Below are 17,753 nucleotides of genomic sequence, written 5' to 3'. Positions count from 1 at the left end.
GCCACATAGATGTGTGTCCAATGCACCTTTGTAAGCACACAGCTAAGAAATAAGGATTGTTGTAAGACTGTGCTTGTTCTGTTCTTTTGGGGCACATTGAAAACAACTCTTCCTCTCTACCCAGGGTGTCAACTCATGTTCTTCCTAAGGAGTTCACTCTGACAAAAACAGAATTCTTATAAAAATGAACTCTGAAATAGCATCATCAACAATCACAAAACAACACCAATAGAATACCTGGGACAGAGGAGCTCCTTGAGGCTGAAGGAATCAGCTTAGGGGCTGTACCTGCCTGATGGTAAAAGAACAGCCACCCCCTCCACACCCCCAAAAAAAAAACCCGAAACATATTCTACAAGTATTTTGGCTCTGATGGCTGATGAGAAGTCAGGAGTCTAAAGAGAATTTAGGAACCTGTTCAGTTTGGCCATCAGCACACAGGAGTTCTCTAGGTCACTTGCCAGGTCACAGCCTTCTACTTAACCAGAAATAATCTCTGGTTTTGCCTTCAGCACAAAAGAAAGCGCAGGCAAACCCAACACAGCCGCAAGAAACACCCAGAGTGCACCCTCATTTTTTCCAAGCACAGTTAGTTTGTGTAGAGAGTCGTAAGTGACCCTGTGACACACAAGTGGGGATGAACATTTGGTAACTCTAACCCCAAGACATGCATACAGTACACTGATTTATCAGACAAGAAGTACAGAATACATACTCAGCTTCTCCAGAATCTCCTCATCTGTCATCTTGGATTTCTTCCGCTGCCGGTCTGTGTTTCTGTACAAAGTGTTTGTGTTGGAGTTTTCGGGCTGGGGAGTGGTGGCTTCTTTAGCTGGTGCTGGTGCAGCGGCAGGTTCAATTACAGAGCGTGTGTAGATCTGTGACAAGAAATCATTTTGGGTCAGAAAGGTGGCTTGCAGAGATGTCCCTGAGATCCCATTTCAAATGCAAACCCTTTGGAAGATGTTGTCTGTCACATCCAGGGTTCTTAAAGCATTTGGTTTTGCTGCCCATTTCTCAGACTGAGTGAGCAAAAGGGAAAGGTCAGTTTTACACAAGTTCACAGCCAGCTTCATTTTCAGTTTTCAGTGGTTTTCTCAAAGATTGCTGAAACAATGAATTCACTGTGTTGCACAGATACAGAAATAGATCTGTTCGGAGCCCCAGAGCCTTCTTCCTTGATGCTCATGTGTTTTCATGGGTAGCAAAATGACTCTTTAGCTGGTATGCAAGTGTCTGAATGGAAGCATAAAGCATTTCCCTTTTCTGATTATACCTGTTGAACTGACTTCTCACCAGCAGGGATTGGTCATCAGTAACCACACTGTTCCTTCAGAGGCCTACCTTCTCTTTACAGTGCATAGAGGTGCAGGATTCTTCTCACTAAACTTCAATCACGTAACAGCAAAGGGTGTAGTCTAAGCTCATTAACTATTGATGCAGTCTGTGGAGAGGAACAGATGCCTCCATGGGACAGTTACTCCTACATATCCTGCAAGGGTGTGAGCTGTGCCTCTCCACTGCTGACAGAGCCTATGCAGGTAACTTTGGACAAAGCCGCTCCCTTTTACACCAACAGCATTAAAAGACACGATTCTACCTCCTGATACTAAGATCAATTCACGGTCCCGGTCAGAATCACCGGACACTCGTGGCCAAATGTGAAAGTTCAAACCAAGCTTTCTCAGTGTTAGTGGCCTGGGTAAAGCACCATAGGTGCTGGATGTAGGACTCCAGTCCCGTGTCTCCACTTGCAAGTGCTGTCTGACCAGAAACACACAGCTGAGTCACACCAAATACAGCACTAACCAAAGCCGGGACTTACTGATTTTGTATGTTCAGGCCGTGGTGCAATAACAGGTGGAGGTTCATTGTCATCTTCCTCCTCTTCATCGTCTTCATCCTCTTCTTCAGAAACAGAGGGAGCTAGCGGGGGTTCTGATGCTGTTTTTGTGCTCTGTGGACAGACAGCAGCGTGAGTGACAGTCACTTGGGAGGTTTGATAATTACACAAAACTTTAGTCTGCTTAGATATCAGAACCCAACCCAGCCAAGCCCACAGCCCCACAGGCCTCAGCTCTACGTTACAGACAGCATGATGCAATTTAAAGCTTACAAATTACCCTGCTGCTTTCTTAATCCATCTTGGTGGTTTTCACTTTTGCTAAAAACAACTACATCATTCCCATGCTTAGTCAAATTATAATTTCACAAAATGTAATGCTTGAATATACCACTGGAAGTCACATCTAACTGCTGGTTAACCGCTGTGGCATTGTGATCCAGAAATAGTAACAGTTGATTAAGCTAAAAGGTGTCTGCTGGCCAGGTTAATTAGCACACTTCAAAGTGCAAAGCCTCCATTATTGTCTTCCTGGGACTTTGGTTTTGGAGAGAAGTGCTATTTGTTTCTTTACTAGTTTACCCATGGGGTGATCACACTGCCTGTTTCCACAGTGCTGAATTTTCCCTGCTTAGCAGCTTCTTTCTCAGCACCACCCTCCTGTTTATCTCATCATTACTTAACACATTGATTTTTCCACTGTTTGCCTGTTTCTTATTGCAACAATAACCCAGAGTGAATGCAGCTCAAGGTGTATCCTGCCGACCTGCTCAGGGCTGCCAGGCATCCCACCTGCTCACCCAGGCCCCTCTTACACAAAAGAAATACAATACAAGCCATTGCTGGGGTGCAGTCGACCTTCAGACAGGCTCCAAATATGGGGCAGGGAAGGGAATTCAGACTGATCAGTTGTCTATGCATACACTGAAGCCTACAGTGCAGATACTTAACAGTAGGTGAGTTGAAACCCCTCTGCACCAGTCCCAGCTGCTACCCAGAGACAGGGGTTTAGATCATGGTGGCATAAATACATTGATGAGACAAAGAAACTGTGAAGGTGCCTTGTTAAGTGTTTACCAACTGCTTTAATGCTGGCTAGGACAGTCCACACGGAGAATTAAAGCAAATCAAAAGCTCTATTCTAACTATTCACATCTCATTTCTGTTATCTTTAAAATAGCATCAAATTGGTCCAGTATAAATACCAGTATGGGATAGCCTGCAGGAAACAGTGAGACCTAATCTTCATGCCTGTGTTCTACAGAGACCATATGGCTGCCCTAAGTGGCCTGTACTTGAACACAGTCATACACAGAGTACTCTATGTCCGTGGGACTCAGCTTCCCTACCCAACTTCTGAAGGTAAAGGGTGGAACAGGCCACTAATCTGGCCAAAAATCGGGAATGATCCATCAGACATCCTAAACACCAGTTTAAGGGCTGCGTCTGCCAAGCAAGGGGTGCCCTAATAGCAAGGCCAACGTTACTCTGTCCTACGTGAGATCAGCATACAGCTTTCTATGTGTCATTAGCACTTTGCTTACATGGCAATAGAGGCTGGTTAAAGAAAGGACTAACCACATTCCTGTTATGTCAAATTCTTAAACTCCTTCACTGGAGATATTCAAGACCTGCCTGGATGCCTATCTGAGTGATATGTCCTAGGGAGCTGCTTTGGCAGGGGGGTTGGACCCGATGATCTCTCGAGGTCCCTTCCAACCCCTCCAATTCTATGATTCTATGATTCTATTTTTTTCAACTGGGCTCCATGCTTGGTCTGACAGCACTAAATTGTGCAGCTAGAACATATACAATGTCATATTATTTAATGCCAGACTCCCATTAAGAAGTGAAATGAAATTAAAGTAATTCCAATGACTGCTCGATCCTGTCAGGGAGTTGTTTTCCCTGGACTGTAACATTCAGCCAGCATCTTCCGAGTCAGTAACTCTTGAAAGTTGACATCTTGACTGTCTCACCACCATCTGTGTCTGCTAGAACAAAACACCACAGCATCTACCAGTGTCCATACCCACTGAAAAAGCTGTTGGGAAGGCTTTCTGCGCTCTGGTGAACCCCAAGCTTCCTTTCAGAAGCATGTTTTATTAAAGACAAGGGAAGTGGCATCAGTGGAAAATCTCAAGTGTGAATATGCAAAGATGATTTTCATTGCATTATACACACTCTCTCCTGTGTAATCACAAACCTAAAATTAAGTTACTTAACACCTGAAAATAAAGGCCAAATCCCCATTCAGTCATTTGCTATTTAATGCACTAACATTAACACTAATCAATCTGGTCAATATTAATGTGGATGTCATGACTACATCCCCGGGATTTCTATGGCAATCCAGTATTAATTAAGAGTGGATGATTATTTAAAACTTTCTTTCAAGGGTTCCAGTGAGTTACATATCAATTATAACCTTATTTATATTCAGCTACATTTCCAGCTGTACTAAGGATAAATCATAAAATTTAATAGGAATGGATTCTAAGTTGTTCAAACTAAATTAAAATGGGCTAATTAGCCAGTAATGCATATTGTTGTGAATTATATATTCCACCACGGTTAAGAACAGCAAGCAATCTTCTATCTGCAAAGCCAGACTTGCATTTGTTTAGTAGTTCCTAAACAGAAAATTAGAAAACAGCCAGTGATCCTTTTTCTGCCACTGCAAAGACCCTACAATGTACTCTCTTTGGGCCTACAAGGCTGGCACTCTGTCACATGAGGCAAAGCTCACAGCTTGTGCCACCACTCTTAAACCCACAAAAGTAAAAGGTTCCTTTCAGACTCACCGAAGGATGGGCTTCTATGTATCCATGGGCGCTTTTATCTGCAGGGGGAGAGGGAAGGTTATCCAGATGCTGCTATAAAACTGCCTGTTGTGGGGAATCCCACAGAACCAGTAAATCCAAAGAGACAGCATTTGTCTTCCTGACATCCCTCCAGTAGCAACGGCTATTTCACATGGCAAGCAGGATAACAGGACAATACACTGGGTTATTCATTTTCTACAGCTTCTTGTGTCTATTTTTCCCTGTTTTGCCAGTAAATAATATAAACAGAAACTTGGTCAAGAAAATACAAATTGTTCTTTAACAGTCAATGCTTCTGCTCCGCCCCAGAGATAAAGCAGGGTTTTTTTTCCCCTTTTTTTCTTTTTTAAATAAATAAATTGCATGCAATGATTCTCTTTAGCTTGCTGAAAACATTTTCCTATAAAATCTTTCCCCAAGTCCCCCTCAGCCATGGCAGTTCCATTCTGACACAGCACAGGAACAGCTCCTGAGTTCAGGAGCATCCATTGCTTTGAATTCTGCATTTCAGCAGAGCAGTAATGGCTATTTTAGCAAACATTAAGTGTCAAGTCAGCCAGCCAAAACTTTTAATTATGGAGTTTAGAGGAAAAAAAAAAGATGCTTTCCCTTAAAAGAATAGAAATGTTAGTAAATTCTGGAGATAACTGCCCAGGTTTTAGAAGGGACTTCTGAGCAGCTCTTCCAGTTTGCATTTTGGAAGTTGTATTGGTTGAACCAGCAAATTGAGGAAATTACAGAGACCACGGCCACAGACTATCATGTGTGGGGAATTGAAGCACTGCAGGTTAAATTACACATGCTGCCCACACCCTGCCAGAGAGAGATACCCCCTTACTAGCTGAAGCTGCTGACATGAGCTTTACCAGAGAAACGGCATCTTAATGGTATTATTGTTTAAAAATTAACTCAAATATTAAGTAATAGCAAAGAACATATCCCTACAAAAGCCAGATGTGCTGTACCCAGTACCCAGGCTTACTTGCTAGATGTGCCACCAGCCAGTCTGTCCAGCAAAAAAACCCAAGAATGGGCCAAAAGTTAGGAAAAAAAGGCAAACTGCAGCATGGACTTGCAATGCTACACCACAATCTTGCAGACTGTTCACAACCAAGGGACAGAAAGGACATCCCCATCACATTTACATTTGTAAGTATTTGGATGGTAATGCCTAAATCATGAGGATCTTCCTGGAATGAGCATGCTGCAGAGATTTCTCTGGACACCGATGCCTTCTGTCTCCTCCTCTGTCGCAGCATTGCTTTTACATCTCAACAGCACCCGCTCTAGGTTTGTTTGTGAATTTCTGTACAGCAACCTCATCTCTTCTGCAGCTAACGGAAAAAAATCCTTAAAAATTCTACTCTATGACAACGTCTCACACAAAACCCTTGTGGTCCCCAACCTACCGTTAAAAGGAAGCAAGAGTAACTCATAAAATGCACAAAACAAGTGTACCCTGTGCCCCAGTTTGAACACTGAAGGAACAAGGATGCAAAGAAACAAAAGTAAACATGATTTTTGGCCATTAATGCTTCTGACTAAAGATGGCAATGATTGCTCCATGTAGGATCTTACTTTAGCTCTAAAAACAAGCAACACAGAAAAGCCACAGTTTCAATGGCATTTAGGGGACAGAAGGAGAAATACAATTTGTTTCAGGAGCATTTGAGCAAGCTGGATTTTTTTTAAGGTTGCTTCTTGACCTCTTGAATGTTGAGCTTCCACCTGCCTTCATTTTGGGACCCTACACTGCCTTTTTTTGCAGCAAGATGTCAACTTACCTCCCGACGTAAAGCTCATGTACTTCTGGTTGTTAACTGTTTCTTTGGAATCATAAAATTTGAGAACATCTAGAACTGCTTGTGGGTTCTTCTTCTGCTCCAGTTTTGTTATATTGGAGGTCTGTAGTAGCCTGGCCCACTGCTCTGGAATGCCCTGTAGATGTCAAGTGGAAAGATTCAGAATATTTAACAGCTGCAGACTCACAGATCTTTACCAAGATCCCATGCTACCTGTAAGATTACTTTCAAGAATCTTGATTGACACCTTACAATTATAATTAGTAGCTTATACATTAGATGCAATCATTCTCTTCTCTATCAAAATATAGAGCTAAAACCGGGATCCAACTTTAAAAAGAAAAGAAAGTTATGACTGTGATAGGAAAAAAAGTGCATGAAACTCATCTTTAAATCAACTCTGCTCTTCCATGGAATAATGACTTAAGGCTTAGCTTGTTCTCCTCGCGATTCAGTGCAGACATAACAAGACTATTCTAGATTTGTGGACAACACAGTTTATTTTAGGAGCTTTACACTGGATTTTTAAATGCTTAATACTGCAAACACGTTTTACTGAAAAGATTTCTACTGCCTGATTAAAAGGTAAACCCCACCCTGATCCAATTAATGTTCAGCATACCAGGGAACGCTGCGGGATTACAAATCTGCATTTAACTTCCCAACATGGTAACACTGAGCTGTACTGCTGCTGCTAAGGATGTCTCTTTTCCGAGCTCCTGTAGCTCTGTAGGTTCACTACTGTAAATATACAGAAACCAGGGACTCAGAAAACAGGCTGAGGACACCAAAGCCTTGCATGGATTCTCAGACATCTTTAGAAGAGAGGGTGGCATTTGAGAATCGGTCCAATCGCTGAAAGTTGCAGCTCTTCATCGAAATATTGACAAAAATTTGCTTTAAATATCCAGTATAATTTCCTAAATTTGAAAGCCTGTATTTTCCCCCATTCACTGCACAGCCAACATCTACCAGCGAATTGTAGGGCTTACTGAATGAAGAACTACACCTGACGTAATCTTAGCCTTGGTGCCACCCCAACCTAGGTAAACATTTCAAGCTTCTTCCTAAGAAGTTCTCCACAAAACAATGTGTGACATGGGCCTCCAAAGTTTAGGATTAATGGAAAAAAAAAGTGGGATAAGCCAAGCAACAAATCTACTGCACACACATCAACCTGCTGCTGCAGTGCTATGACATCTCAAAGAAGCATTTTGATGCAAGATTCTTTTGGGCCTGTGACGCACCTCTGGGAGCTTCCCTGTGCACATCTGTGAGCCATAGAGATCTGGCTGTAATGGACGTAAATAAAGAAAGAAAAGAAAGTTAAAACAGAATGTGGGACAACTTAGAAGGTGGCAGGAGGAAACCAATGGGCCAAAATGGGGAAGTCCCATCTAAAATGGGAGTTAGGAGGCAGACACCGAATAGGTTAGGTGGTGGACAGGCTACAGGAAGGCAGGCTTAGGAAAACAGAAGTCACAACTGTTCCAAAGTTTGGAAGCATCACTCCCCCTCCTCTCTTTTGTAAACCAGTTTTTTTTTTCTCCTTCATAAAAATACAGTACTGAGGATTAACAGCATGTGACTGGAAAAATTACCTGTTACGTCTTTTTGGTTAAAAAATAAATATAATAGAGAAAGATCTGGGCATTTGCTGTTAGTCTAGTTTTGAAAGCCAGGTTAGCACTTTTGAATGGCTCTACACAAGTCTTTTCCAATGGTTCTCCAGCCCCAAGAACACAACTGGCCAGTGCATGAATCAAAGTGCAGTGGAGAAAGCAGCTGGTCAGACTGGGAGGTTGTGCATTGTCGTAACACAAATAAACTGTGCATGTCAGACTGGAAATCAGGACAATTCTAAACAAAGGCTTGATTACATCAAAAACGTGGAACCTCTTTGGATCTACAGCCACAACTTTCACCCAATGGCTAACATCATAATCTTGAAACTGTTAAAACTTCAGTGGGTGACCACATTTTATTCTAGATTGGAGATCAGGAGCTTGTTTCAAAAATGCATGCCTTATAAAATGCACTCCCCAAAGCCCTGCAAACCACGCTTTTTCCTCCATTCAGGAAATGCATCCATTTCTTCAAAATAAATCAACATAAAGCTCTAGCAGCATGCTCTTGCCCAAGAGTTTCCAACCGACTTTATTTAGAGCTGTAAAAGCCCTATGTCTTAGCAAATGTAGCTGCTCCAAGCATGGTGAAATGAAAATATATGTTCATGAGCAACAACGAGCTTGGTTCTCAAGCCTGAAAGCTGAAACTTAGGAGCCCATGCAACTTTAATTTGCGATGCAGCTAAGAGCAGTGAGGTAATGCAGCTGGGGGGGGCGACTGGGAGGCGTCCGAAAATGGCCCGATGCGTTGCACATACGCAGTACAGCAGACACTATCGGCATGACAACTGTAGGAATTCAAAACAAAACCCCACGCGGATTTGCACATTTACTGGACATTCCCATGGCACTTCCAAACTTTTGAGGGACAGACAGTATGATCACTAGACAGTGGGAATATTTGTACATGATATGGCTAGCGGCAGTCCCTTCAGCAGGATGTACTTACCACCTGACTACCCAGCTGATACACGGGTTGTATCCAGGTTGGGACAAATCAAACGTGCCTAATGTTACATGTAACACAAGCTGTGCATCTGGCACCAGCTGGAAGTCAAGAGCTAGTTTTTAATGCAAAACTCCCCTTGCTTTGACTGACATTTTGCTCCACTAAGGATTGCAGAGTCAAGTCCTGTGCTGGCAAGCTGCTCGGGGGAAGTCACTTGTCCCTTTGGCTTTAGGAACAAGTACTGTAGAAATACTGTGCCATTGCAAAACAACAGCCACCTAACATTCCCTGTTTTGAAAGGGAAAAAAGATATTAAAAAGAAATGGTGCTACAGCAGTGAAGCTGGCTGTACTCAGCCATGTACAATCGCTTTGTTCTCTAAAAGCACAGGACTGTGCTGGTGGCATCTGACACCAAAAACCAAATAAAATCTCTGCTACTGGAGACAGTTTTGACACACTGGATGATAGTACCAGCATTCACACTGATCCAAACTGTGGTGATTGAAGTACAGATAGAGAGGGCTTGTGCTTAGAACTGAAGTGTGTTATCCTCAACATCCCTCCTCTTTGTTCCAGCTATCAGGGACGGGAAGCTAACTAGGATCCTCACCACCAGCCAGTCTATGAGACAACACAATTGTGACCCATCATGTTCACACAGAGCCAGAAGGGAAAAGCCTGAAGCACGGGGTAGAAATAAAGGCAGAAGGCTGAAAGGAAGAACACAGACAGAATAAGAACAGCTGAACGTTCAGGTAGGGAAAGCAGTGAAACGAGGAAGGAAGGGATAAAGGAAAGGAAACAAAAAGACAAAGCAGACAGGAAGAAGGGAAGCAAACACAAAAGGGAGAAAACTAAACCAAAAGTAAAGAAATATCTAACATGATACCAAGGTATAGAGAATGGTTCTGAAGATTAACATGAACAACAAAGTGCCTACAGGGAGAGATGGAGAGGAAAGGGAAAGGGAAAAAAAAAAAAAGATGACAAACAGGATAGATAGATGTAGACAGACAGATAGAAAAACACCATTTTAAGAACTTTATGCTAAGTTTTTTATCAACAGTGACCACATCTGGGCTATTTAAATGAGCATTTAATTAAGCCCTAGGGTGTGGCACAGAATAAATTCTGAAGTAAGATTTTGTAAGTGACATCTATTTTAAAAAGGCTAATTAACTAGTCCACATATTTTAAATGTAGCTGTATTTCCTAATTACTGAGGATAATTCAATTTCACTACTCCTTTGAAGACATGCTGTCATTAAATGTGTCTTTTTTTATACTGTTGTTACTGTTATTACTCCTGCTACTGCAGCACACTGAAAGTTTCCAGCTTTCTGAAATGTTTTTGAGAAACAGAAGGAGCAATCAAAGTAAGAAATTATGAAGAAATCACATTTAGGGTTCAGATTTGGAAAACTAACCATCCCTTACCCTGGCAAATGATTTGTCCCATCCTGTTTGGTGTATGCAGCCAGTCAGCACTATGGCACTTCACAATTTGATGCACGGTGATAACACAGTCTGACCGCTTCAGCTCACAGGTTACTACTGATGGCACGGAGAGTTGCTGATGTTTCCTCTCACCTCCAGAGTTCAACCAAACGTAATCTTACTGCCATTTTAGCTGTAAGGATTAATGGTTTCTGCACCTATCTAATAGTCTGAGAGAAAAAGCTTTGAAGCCCCCGCAGACTTGGAGGAGCATCCATCAGACTCATCTTTTCCAACACTTCATACACTTTGTCGTGGTGTAAGTAGAAAAAGCTGACTGCTATTTTATGAATACACAAAGGCTAGAAACGTGTCTGATCACCTACTCCATGGACATGCTTTGAAGGATATTAAATTACAATGAATGGATGTCCACAATTCTGTCCTTTCTGGACATCTTCAAGGGCCATCTGTAGAGCAGCTGGACTTTGGGGCTGACTGTCTACAGCAAGACACATACTACACACATGTGTGGGGGCTTTTCTGTGCTTTTCCAAAGATGCTGAATAACCAACCCCTGTAGCAGCTTGTGGGACTGATAAAAGCATACACCTACGTTCTTCCTAGTTTTCATTTTCCACAGACACACTGCTGACAATCCTTGGAGGAAAAAAAGCAGCCTAAGTAAAACACTCTGAATCCCAAGCCCAATAAATAAAAAGTCTCTTTCTTCACAGCCTGGCTGCTGTCATCTGACATTTCTGGCAACAGGAGGTTATTTTATCATCAAGAAACTAGAAGCTCTGGTAAGCACACAAATACAGTGGTTACTTACTGTGAATTCTCCAGTGACGGCATCGAATCCCACGTGAATGGTGTGTTCAAAGTCTGAAGGAAGAGAGATCTCAGGACGCTCTTTCTCTTTCTTCTTGTTGGCTAGAGGCAAAATATTAACATGCACTTATTTTCTGTGCAGCTTTTCATTCAAAAATTTTCACAATCAAATGTGCTCCAAATAGTATTGTAGAGGTCAATTAACATCCATCTTTATTGACTGTCCTGGTTTCAGCTGAGATAAGAGTTAATTTTCTTTCTAGTAGCCAGGATAGTGCTGTACTTTGGATTTAGTATGAGAATACTAAATAACACACTGCTGGTTTTAGTTGTTGCTTGGTAGTTGTAGTATCTACACAAAGTCAAGGATTTCTTGGCTTCTCATGCCTTGCCATGTGTTCAAGAAGCTGGGAGAACACGACTAGGACAGCTAACCCAGACTGACCAAAGGGATAATCCCCACCATGGAATGTCATGGGAAGCAACCTGGGAGGTGGGATTGCACCTCTTCCTTTGTTAACCTATTAAAATGTTTTTATCTCAACCCATGAGGTTTTTTCTGTTCTCTGCCCAAGCCCCTTGGGGAGCACCTGCATGGTGCTCAGCTGCTGGCTGGGGCAAATCCACAACATCAATGAACTGAGCCAAGCTAATACACCATCAGCCCATCAAAACCCGTAATCTCCTTGGACTGTCTCTAACCAGTAAGATTTTGATCATCAGTTTCTTTATTTCCATTAAGCTTTCATATGTAGCAACTAACTCCTGCTTGACTTTGTTCCGTGGGTTCCTGCAGAAGCAAAGCACCCAGGACACACACGTGCACGTCTGTCTGTATGTGTCTCTGCTCTCCAACGTGCTTTGAATCTGTTGTCAAACTCAGCCAAATCAGAGAGGAGAGGGGTTTTTTCGGTTTGTGGAGGTGTTCTTACGATAACCAGGTTTCCCACAAACTCTGTGAAAACAGGCAGCTCAGAAGAGAAAGATCCTATTCCTGCCTCCTCGCTGAGTAAAAGGCTGAGGCGGCAGCTCTGTATTAGAAACCACAGAATCTACACAGCAACAAGATCTCATAAATTCCAGTGGAAGAGCTTTACTTGAACTCTCAATTAACTAAGATGTATAACCATAAAACCTAGGCTTTATTAGTCTCCAGGAATTACTTCTTTTTAAACCACCAGCATTCACGGAGTGTGGAGTATCTTACTTAAGGAGACAGACTTGGAAGTCTGCTCATGTTTCTTATCTCCCTCCTGTTTTAACACTTTGAAAGTAACATCCCTCGTGGTCATCCATCTCCTGTCCTTTTTATGACTGACAAATCTCACTTCACCCCAGCTTTATTGACCTTGACAAAGAATGAGTTGAACAAAGCCTGAGAAAAGCTACCTTCACTTTGACGCATCAAGAATCCACGTTCAACAGAGATTTCTCTGAAAAATGGTGACAATAACGCCTGTTCTGGATGATTCCCAAACACCCAGATAAACACAGCACAAACCCACGTGCAAGCTTCTATCCTGCTGGCAGGTACTTGAAATATTTGGCTTCTCTGGAGAACCACCGCTCTCCAAGACTAATTGCCACGTGGTGGAATAATACAGGACAGAGCTGTAGGGGGGGATCTTAGTGCAAGTGGTGTACCTGGAACTGTTGAGAGGGGAGCTGCCATTCTACCAAAGTCATTTGTCATTTCAGTGGAAAAATGACAGGCTAATGATTGGAACAGAACAAATACTGCAGTGCCCACTTGCAGGTACGTGAGAGTTATTAACAAAAACTCGTGGAATAAGACACACGTGAAGTGTTCCAGTAGAATACAGAGGAGTCATATCATGTCATGTTTGCTTTCTTTAAAGAAAGCACTCTGCAGCCAGGATCCCACCCTTCCTCTGCTGCCCTCCTCTATCCTGAGCATGGTCCTCAGCAGCTTTGCTCTATAGATCTGCTATGACATGACTTCACACTAATAGTTGCAAGGAACCCAGAGATACACGAGAGGTTCATACTGTGCCCATCACAGCAGGAGTCTGTATCAGGACCTCTCAAGGCCACTGTCTCACCATTTATTAATGATAATACAGAAATGAATACACATGCCACAGGCACCTCAGCAGGAGAGAAAGGAGCAGTTTGTTCAGGTCCTGTCTTTGCCTTCCATACTCCCTCAGTGCAGCACCAGTGACAGCCATGCTATCTATGCACATCAAAAACAGCTGGATGAAAACAATTCTCTGCATGTCTCATTTCAAAAGCAAGTGTCCCCTTCACCTAGTATCACCCAGGATGCAGCTTTGTGAAATCTATTTTCTGGCACATCAATCTTATAACATAAAGCACTCCTATGCTCATGGACTTTTAATTAACAGTTTCCTTCAGTGCTTCAGTACTTTTGGTGCACCTAGGGAGTCTCAGTCAAAGGCTGAACGCCCTAAGTATCAGCACCAGTCCCAGCCTGGCTCTGTCTTTGCTCACAGACAGCAGCCCCACCTGGCCTCACTGCACATCTCTCAGTCTACACCTTCCAGCTTCCTTTAGCTGGAAGACGCTCTGCACTTCATAATTATAGTCTAGAGTATTTTGGATGTTTCTAATCTTTCTTCTGCATTGTTGTGTTTATCCTCATTAAATAATTAACTGTCACATTTTGTCTGTACTGCACACCCCTACAAAACATTAATTGATGAATTATTTTCATTTAGCCTCCAGTAAAGATGGCAGCAATATATCAAATACATATGCAAAGGCTTTTCCCTTTCTTTTATCTCCAAGATGATGCAGTTTAATTTTCAAGATAGATGTTGCCAGTTACAAGATGTCATCTCCGTTCAGCATGTGTAACTTTTTACTGTAGATAACAAAACTGGCTTCTCCTACCTCATCATCTGCAAGTAAATGCAGTGAAAATTAGATTTAAAGGATCATCGAATTCAGTTCAATGCAACAGTCAAGCCTAGAAGCAAAACAAGGCATTACAGAAAACATTCCATCAAAAGCAGCACTTGTCCATTGTAGGCCTCTCCCATGGGGGCAAGCATTCCAGCTCATTCCCCAAAATTTGCCTCTTCTGATTCATAGACCGCTGTCTACCAAGCTGTGGACGTAACACCTATGGTCCAAATGCTGATAAACTACACATTAAATATAGAATAAACATCTCCTTGTGACATCCTCACCCCACCACAGACAAAAAACTTTAACACTTTTATCTGTGCCCTGCAACTTAAATCACTTCTGCCATACATAAGCTGCCAAAATGATATGAAGAGACACGACCTCTTTGAAGCAATGACTGGCCAGACTCAAGGGGTTTATACTGGATGTTGCGATTTGATTTTCTGAGCAGCCCTCAGATACAGTCCTGCTGCTCAGCGATTAGCCATGAGGGCCACCCACACCGCCTTCCACACTCTGCATCATCACCATCCCATGTTAAAAGAGCAGCTGACTGGCAGAAACATGTGACTCAGCTAACATTGCTCCCAAAGGAGAAGAAGGGTTTGACCTCACACTTACGTGCCTCTCTTCATCTCATTCTGTTCCTCTCTTCTGCTGTCACTCACACTGTCGTCCCATCCTCCCTCCCACTCTACTCCTCCCGTCCCAACCCAGCAGCCTTTTCTTTCTCCTTCATCAATCTTAACCCCTCTGTGTGTTCCTCCTTCCCTCTTTCCTTGTTCTTCTGTACAGGAAGCAACGGGGTGACTGAAGGTCAGACTCTGCTCCCATCTCCTGATAAGTCTAAAGCAGTTTCAATGGAAGTGGTATTACTCACCCAGTAAGCTTAACATGAATGTCCCTCTTCAGCTGAACGGGGCGTCTGAGCTGTGGTGGGCCTGCTCCCCTCTCGTCTCTTTAGGGTGAATGCTCTACAGCACCTTCACAGACCCACCAGTTCACACACGGTATTAATTTATTTTATAGTGAAGAAATTACAGGTGGCTTAATGAAAAAGCAAAGGCTGTATCAAACAGCCAGAAGGACACAAGTCATTTCTTTCTGCTCTCAATTCTCCTGAGGTAACAGCACTCTCCTGAAAGGAAACACTAATGCTATGAACTCCACTGTGGCTCCCATCACCATCACCACCTCTGAGGAAGGCAGGCCAATTTCACAGCTTCAGTGAGGGCTGTGTGGAAACAGGTTCAGCTCCCAGTTCCACACAGATCGCCCATGTAACACCAGAAACTTATTCCAGTTGCCTGCCTTGGCTCCCTGCACCAGGACATGGGGTTCCATACCCCTGAGATGGGGCCAAGGAGAGCTATAACAAGGACTGTACGGGAGTCAGGAGCTATGGGAAGGTGCAGGACACTAATGCCCAAATGGCTTATTTCAATTGCAGAAATGCCACAAGCCCACAGAGGTATCACTGGCTTGCCAAAACAAGATTTTAAACATGGAAGTGCTGAGACCCTAGCTGAAAACCGTACACTCCAACAGGGCAGTGACTGCAAAAGATTCCTGGTCCTCGAGCACAGCAGTCCCAGTATGCACCATTGCTTTGGAGAGGATGCACTATAGCTTCCCCATCCCTGCCTCCCTCCTGTCTGATAAGCAAATGCAAGCCAGCAATGTTCCTGCGGGTTCTGGCAGAAACACCCTGCCATGGTGGTTTCTTCACTCCTATTTGCTAGTACCAGTGATGAACTATTAATGTAGAGGAGCAGTGCTGCGAAGCACTGCACTAGAGAAGAGCAGTCATATCAAACACCTTCTGTTTCATAAGCAGGACTCTCAAAAATGTGTCACTGAGTCCATGAAGCAAACACAGGCCAGCTGATACCCTGACCCACAAACCAATCTTGAGATGAAACTACCTGAAGGGGCTTGGCCAGCCAACCTAAACTTCCTCCATTTATTATTTCACCCAACAAAATTAAGCTATAAATATTAAGCTCACTTTCCCTCATGGTCACATTTAGAATTATGATACCTGTATGCTTCCTAAGACTGCTCTGACCAGTAGTTAATTACTTCTATTTTTAATGTCACTAGTCATTCCCAGGAGTGGCTGTTTCTGGATCCCCTGTTCCCACATGCATTTCTATTCCTGACCACATTCTTATCCTTCAGTTGTGTGGAAATGGTTTCCAGGAGGATTTGCTCCACTAGCTTCCCAGGGACCAAGGTGAGGCTGACTGGCTTATAGTTCCCCAGATCATTCTCCTTAAAAGACACAAGTGATATTTGCTTTTTCACAGTCATCAGGAATGTCCCTGGATCACCATAACTTCTCAAAGATAATGGAGTGGCCTGGCAGTGACATCAACCAGCTCTCTCAGCACTTGTGCGTGCAGCCCATCAGTTCCCATGGCATTAAGAAAAACCAAAACAAGAAAAGATCCCTTCCCTTAATGCTGTCAATACACTAACTCAAAACACACTCCTTTCTGTAAATCCATTTCAAAGAATGCACCCAAAATGTTGTCTCCTGCATGTTCAAAAGACTCTGTTGCTGTAACCACATCAAGCAGGTTTTAAATCAAGCCATTCTGTGTCCATTCTCACTGGAAAAGCAACGAGCAGGTAGAACCTTGCTTCTGTTCCTGGAACATACGTGCATTAGAAAGGCACCCAGAAGTGCCAGGTGTATTGCCTTCTCACTTCTGCCAATGTATTTTCAAAAGCACACAACCTCACGTCTGTTTCTACTGCACATGCACAGCAAAATCCAAAGGGAAGGATTCCACAGCCTAACCACAGTTATTTTTAAAAGGCAAGTCACCCAATGTGTGAGGGTTTACTGACTTTGCAAAGACAAGAAAGTGACTGGCTGAACACCTCCTCCCCTTTTGAAACACGTTACTAGAGTAATTGGAAGAGAAGGCTGTGGAAGGACTTCACTATGTTCTGCAACTGAAACAGAAAGAAAGCAGCGGCAGAGAGGAAACGGGGCAACTGACAACGAACAGAAAGCAAACAGAACACAGCCACCCCTTCACACTGCTGATACTTTACTTTTATCCCCTCCTCCTGGGAAGATGGAGCGAAGCCTGGCTTTCTTGTTCTTCTCCTCAGGGGCCATGGGGAGCGGTTTGGAGCTGTGGTTTAGTGCTGAAGAATCGCGATTGTTGCTGTTCATTCTCAACGGTGGGGCTGGAGGTTTCTCTTCAATATCCAGACTATCGGACATCTTCAGCAGCCCTCACAGCCTCCTGCAAAAGCAGAACAGAAAGCACGCCTGTCAAGTAAAGATGCCAAGGCTGATGTCCTGGAGAGCAAAGAGGACAAGAAAAACCTTCTGGTGGCATAAGGAAGCCTCTCTATTAGAAGTTTGCTCTGAATAAGGTTACCACTGGTTGGTTGCTAGACATAAATGCAGTGGCAAATTCCTAGTAGTCACTGTATTACCATTAAAATAAATAAAAATAAAGCTTTTTTAAATCCCTGTTAAAGGTTTTTTAATTTTTTATTTACAACATCTGTCCTG

At 43.1% G+C, this 17,753-nt stretch overlaps 1 protein-coding gene across 1 annotated transcript in view; it reads right to left on the bottom strand.

Moving 5' to 3' along the window:
- PAK3 (p21 (RAC1) activated kinase 3) overlaps window positions 1-17,456 on the bottom strand; it is a gene marked incomplete at its 5' end in the record, with an annotated part of 35,261 nt that extends 17,805 nt beyond the window's left edge. The window contains 6 exons of the mRNA XM_084269052.1: window positions 716-878; window positions 1,826-1,957; window positions 4,648-4,685; window positions 6,453-6,606; window positions 11,322-11,422; window positions 17,282-17,456. Of these exons, the coding sequence (XP_084125178.1) occupies window positions 716-878; window positions 1,826-1,957; window positions 4,648-4,685; window positions 6,453-6,606; window positions 11,322-11,422; window positions 17,282-17,456 (763 nt within the window). The remainder of the gene's footprint in view (window positions 1-715; window positions 879-1,825; window positions 1,958-4,647; window positions 4,686-6,452; window positions 6,607-11,321; window positions 11,423-17,281) is intronic.
- Window positions 17,457-17,753: the final 297 nt, after the last annotated feature.

This window comes from Gallinula chloropus (assembly GCF_964237585.1).
Source record: "Gallinula chloropus genome assembly, chromosome: 11".
Lineage (NCBI taxonomy): Eukaryota > Metazoa > Chordata > Aves > Gruiformes > Rallidae > Gallinula > Gallinula chloropus.
This window is presented reverse-complemented; position numbering and strand designations above follow the sequence as displayed.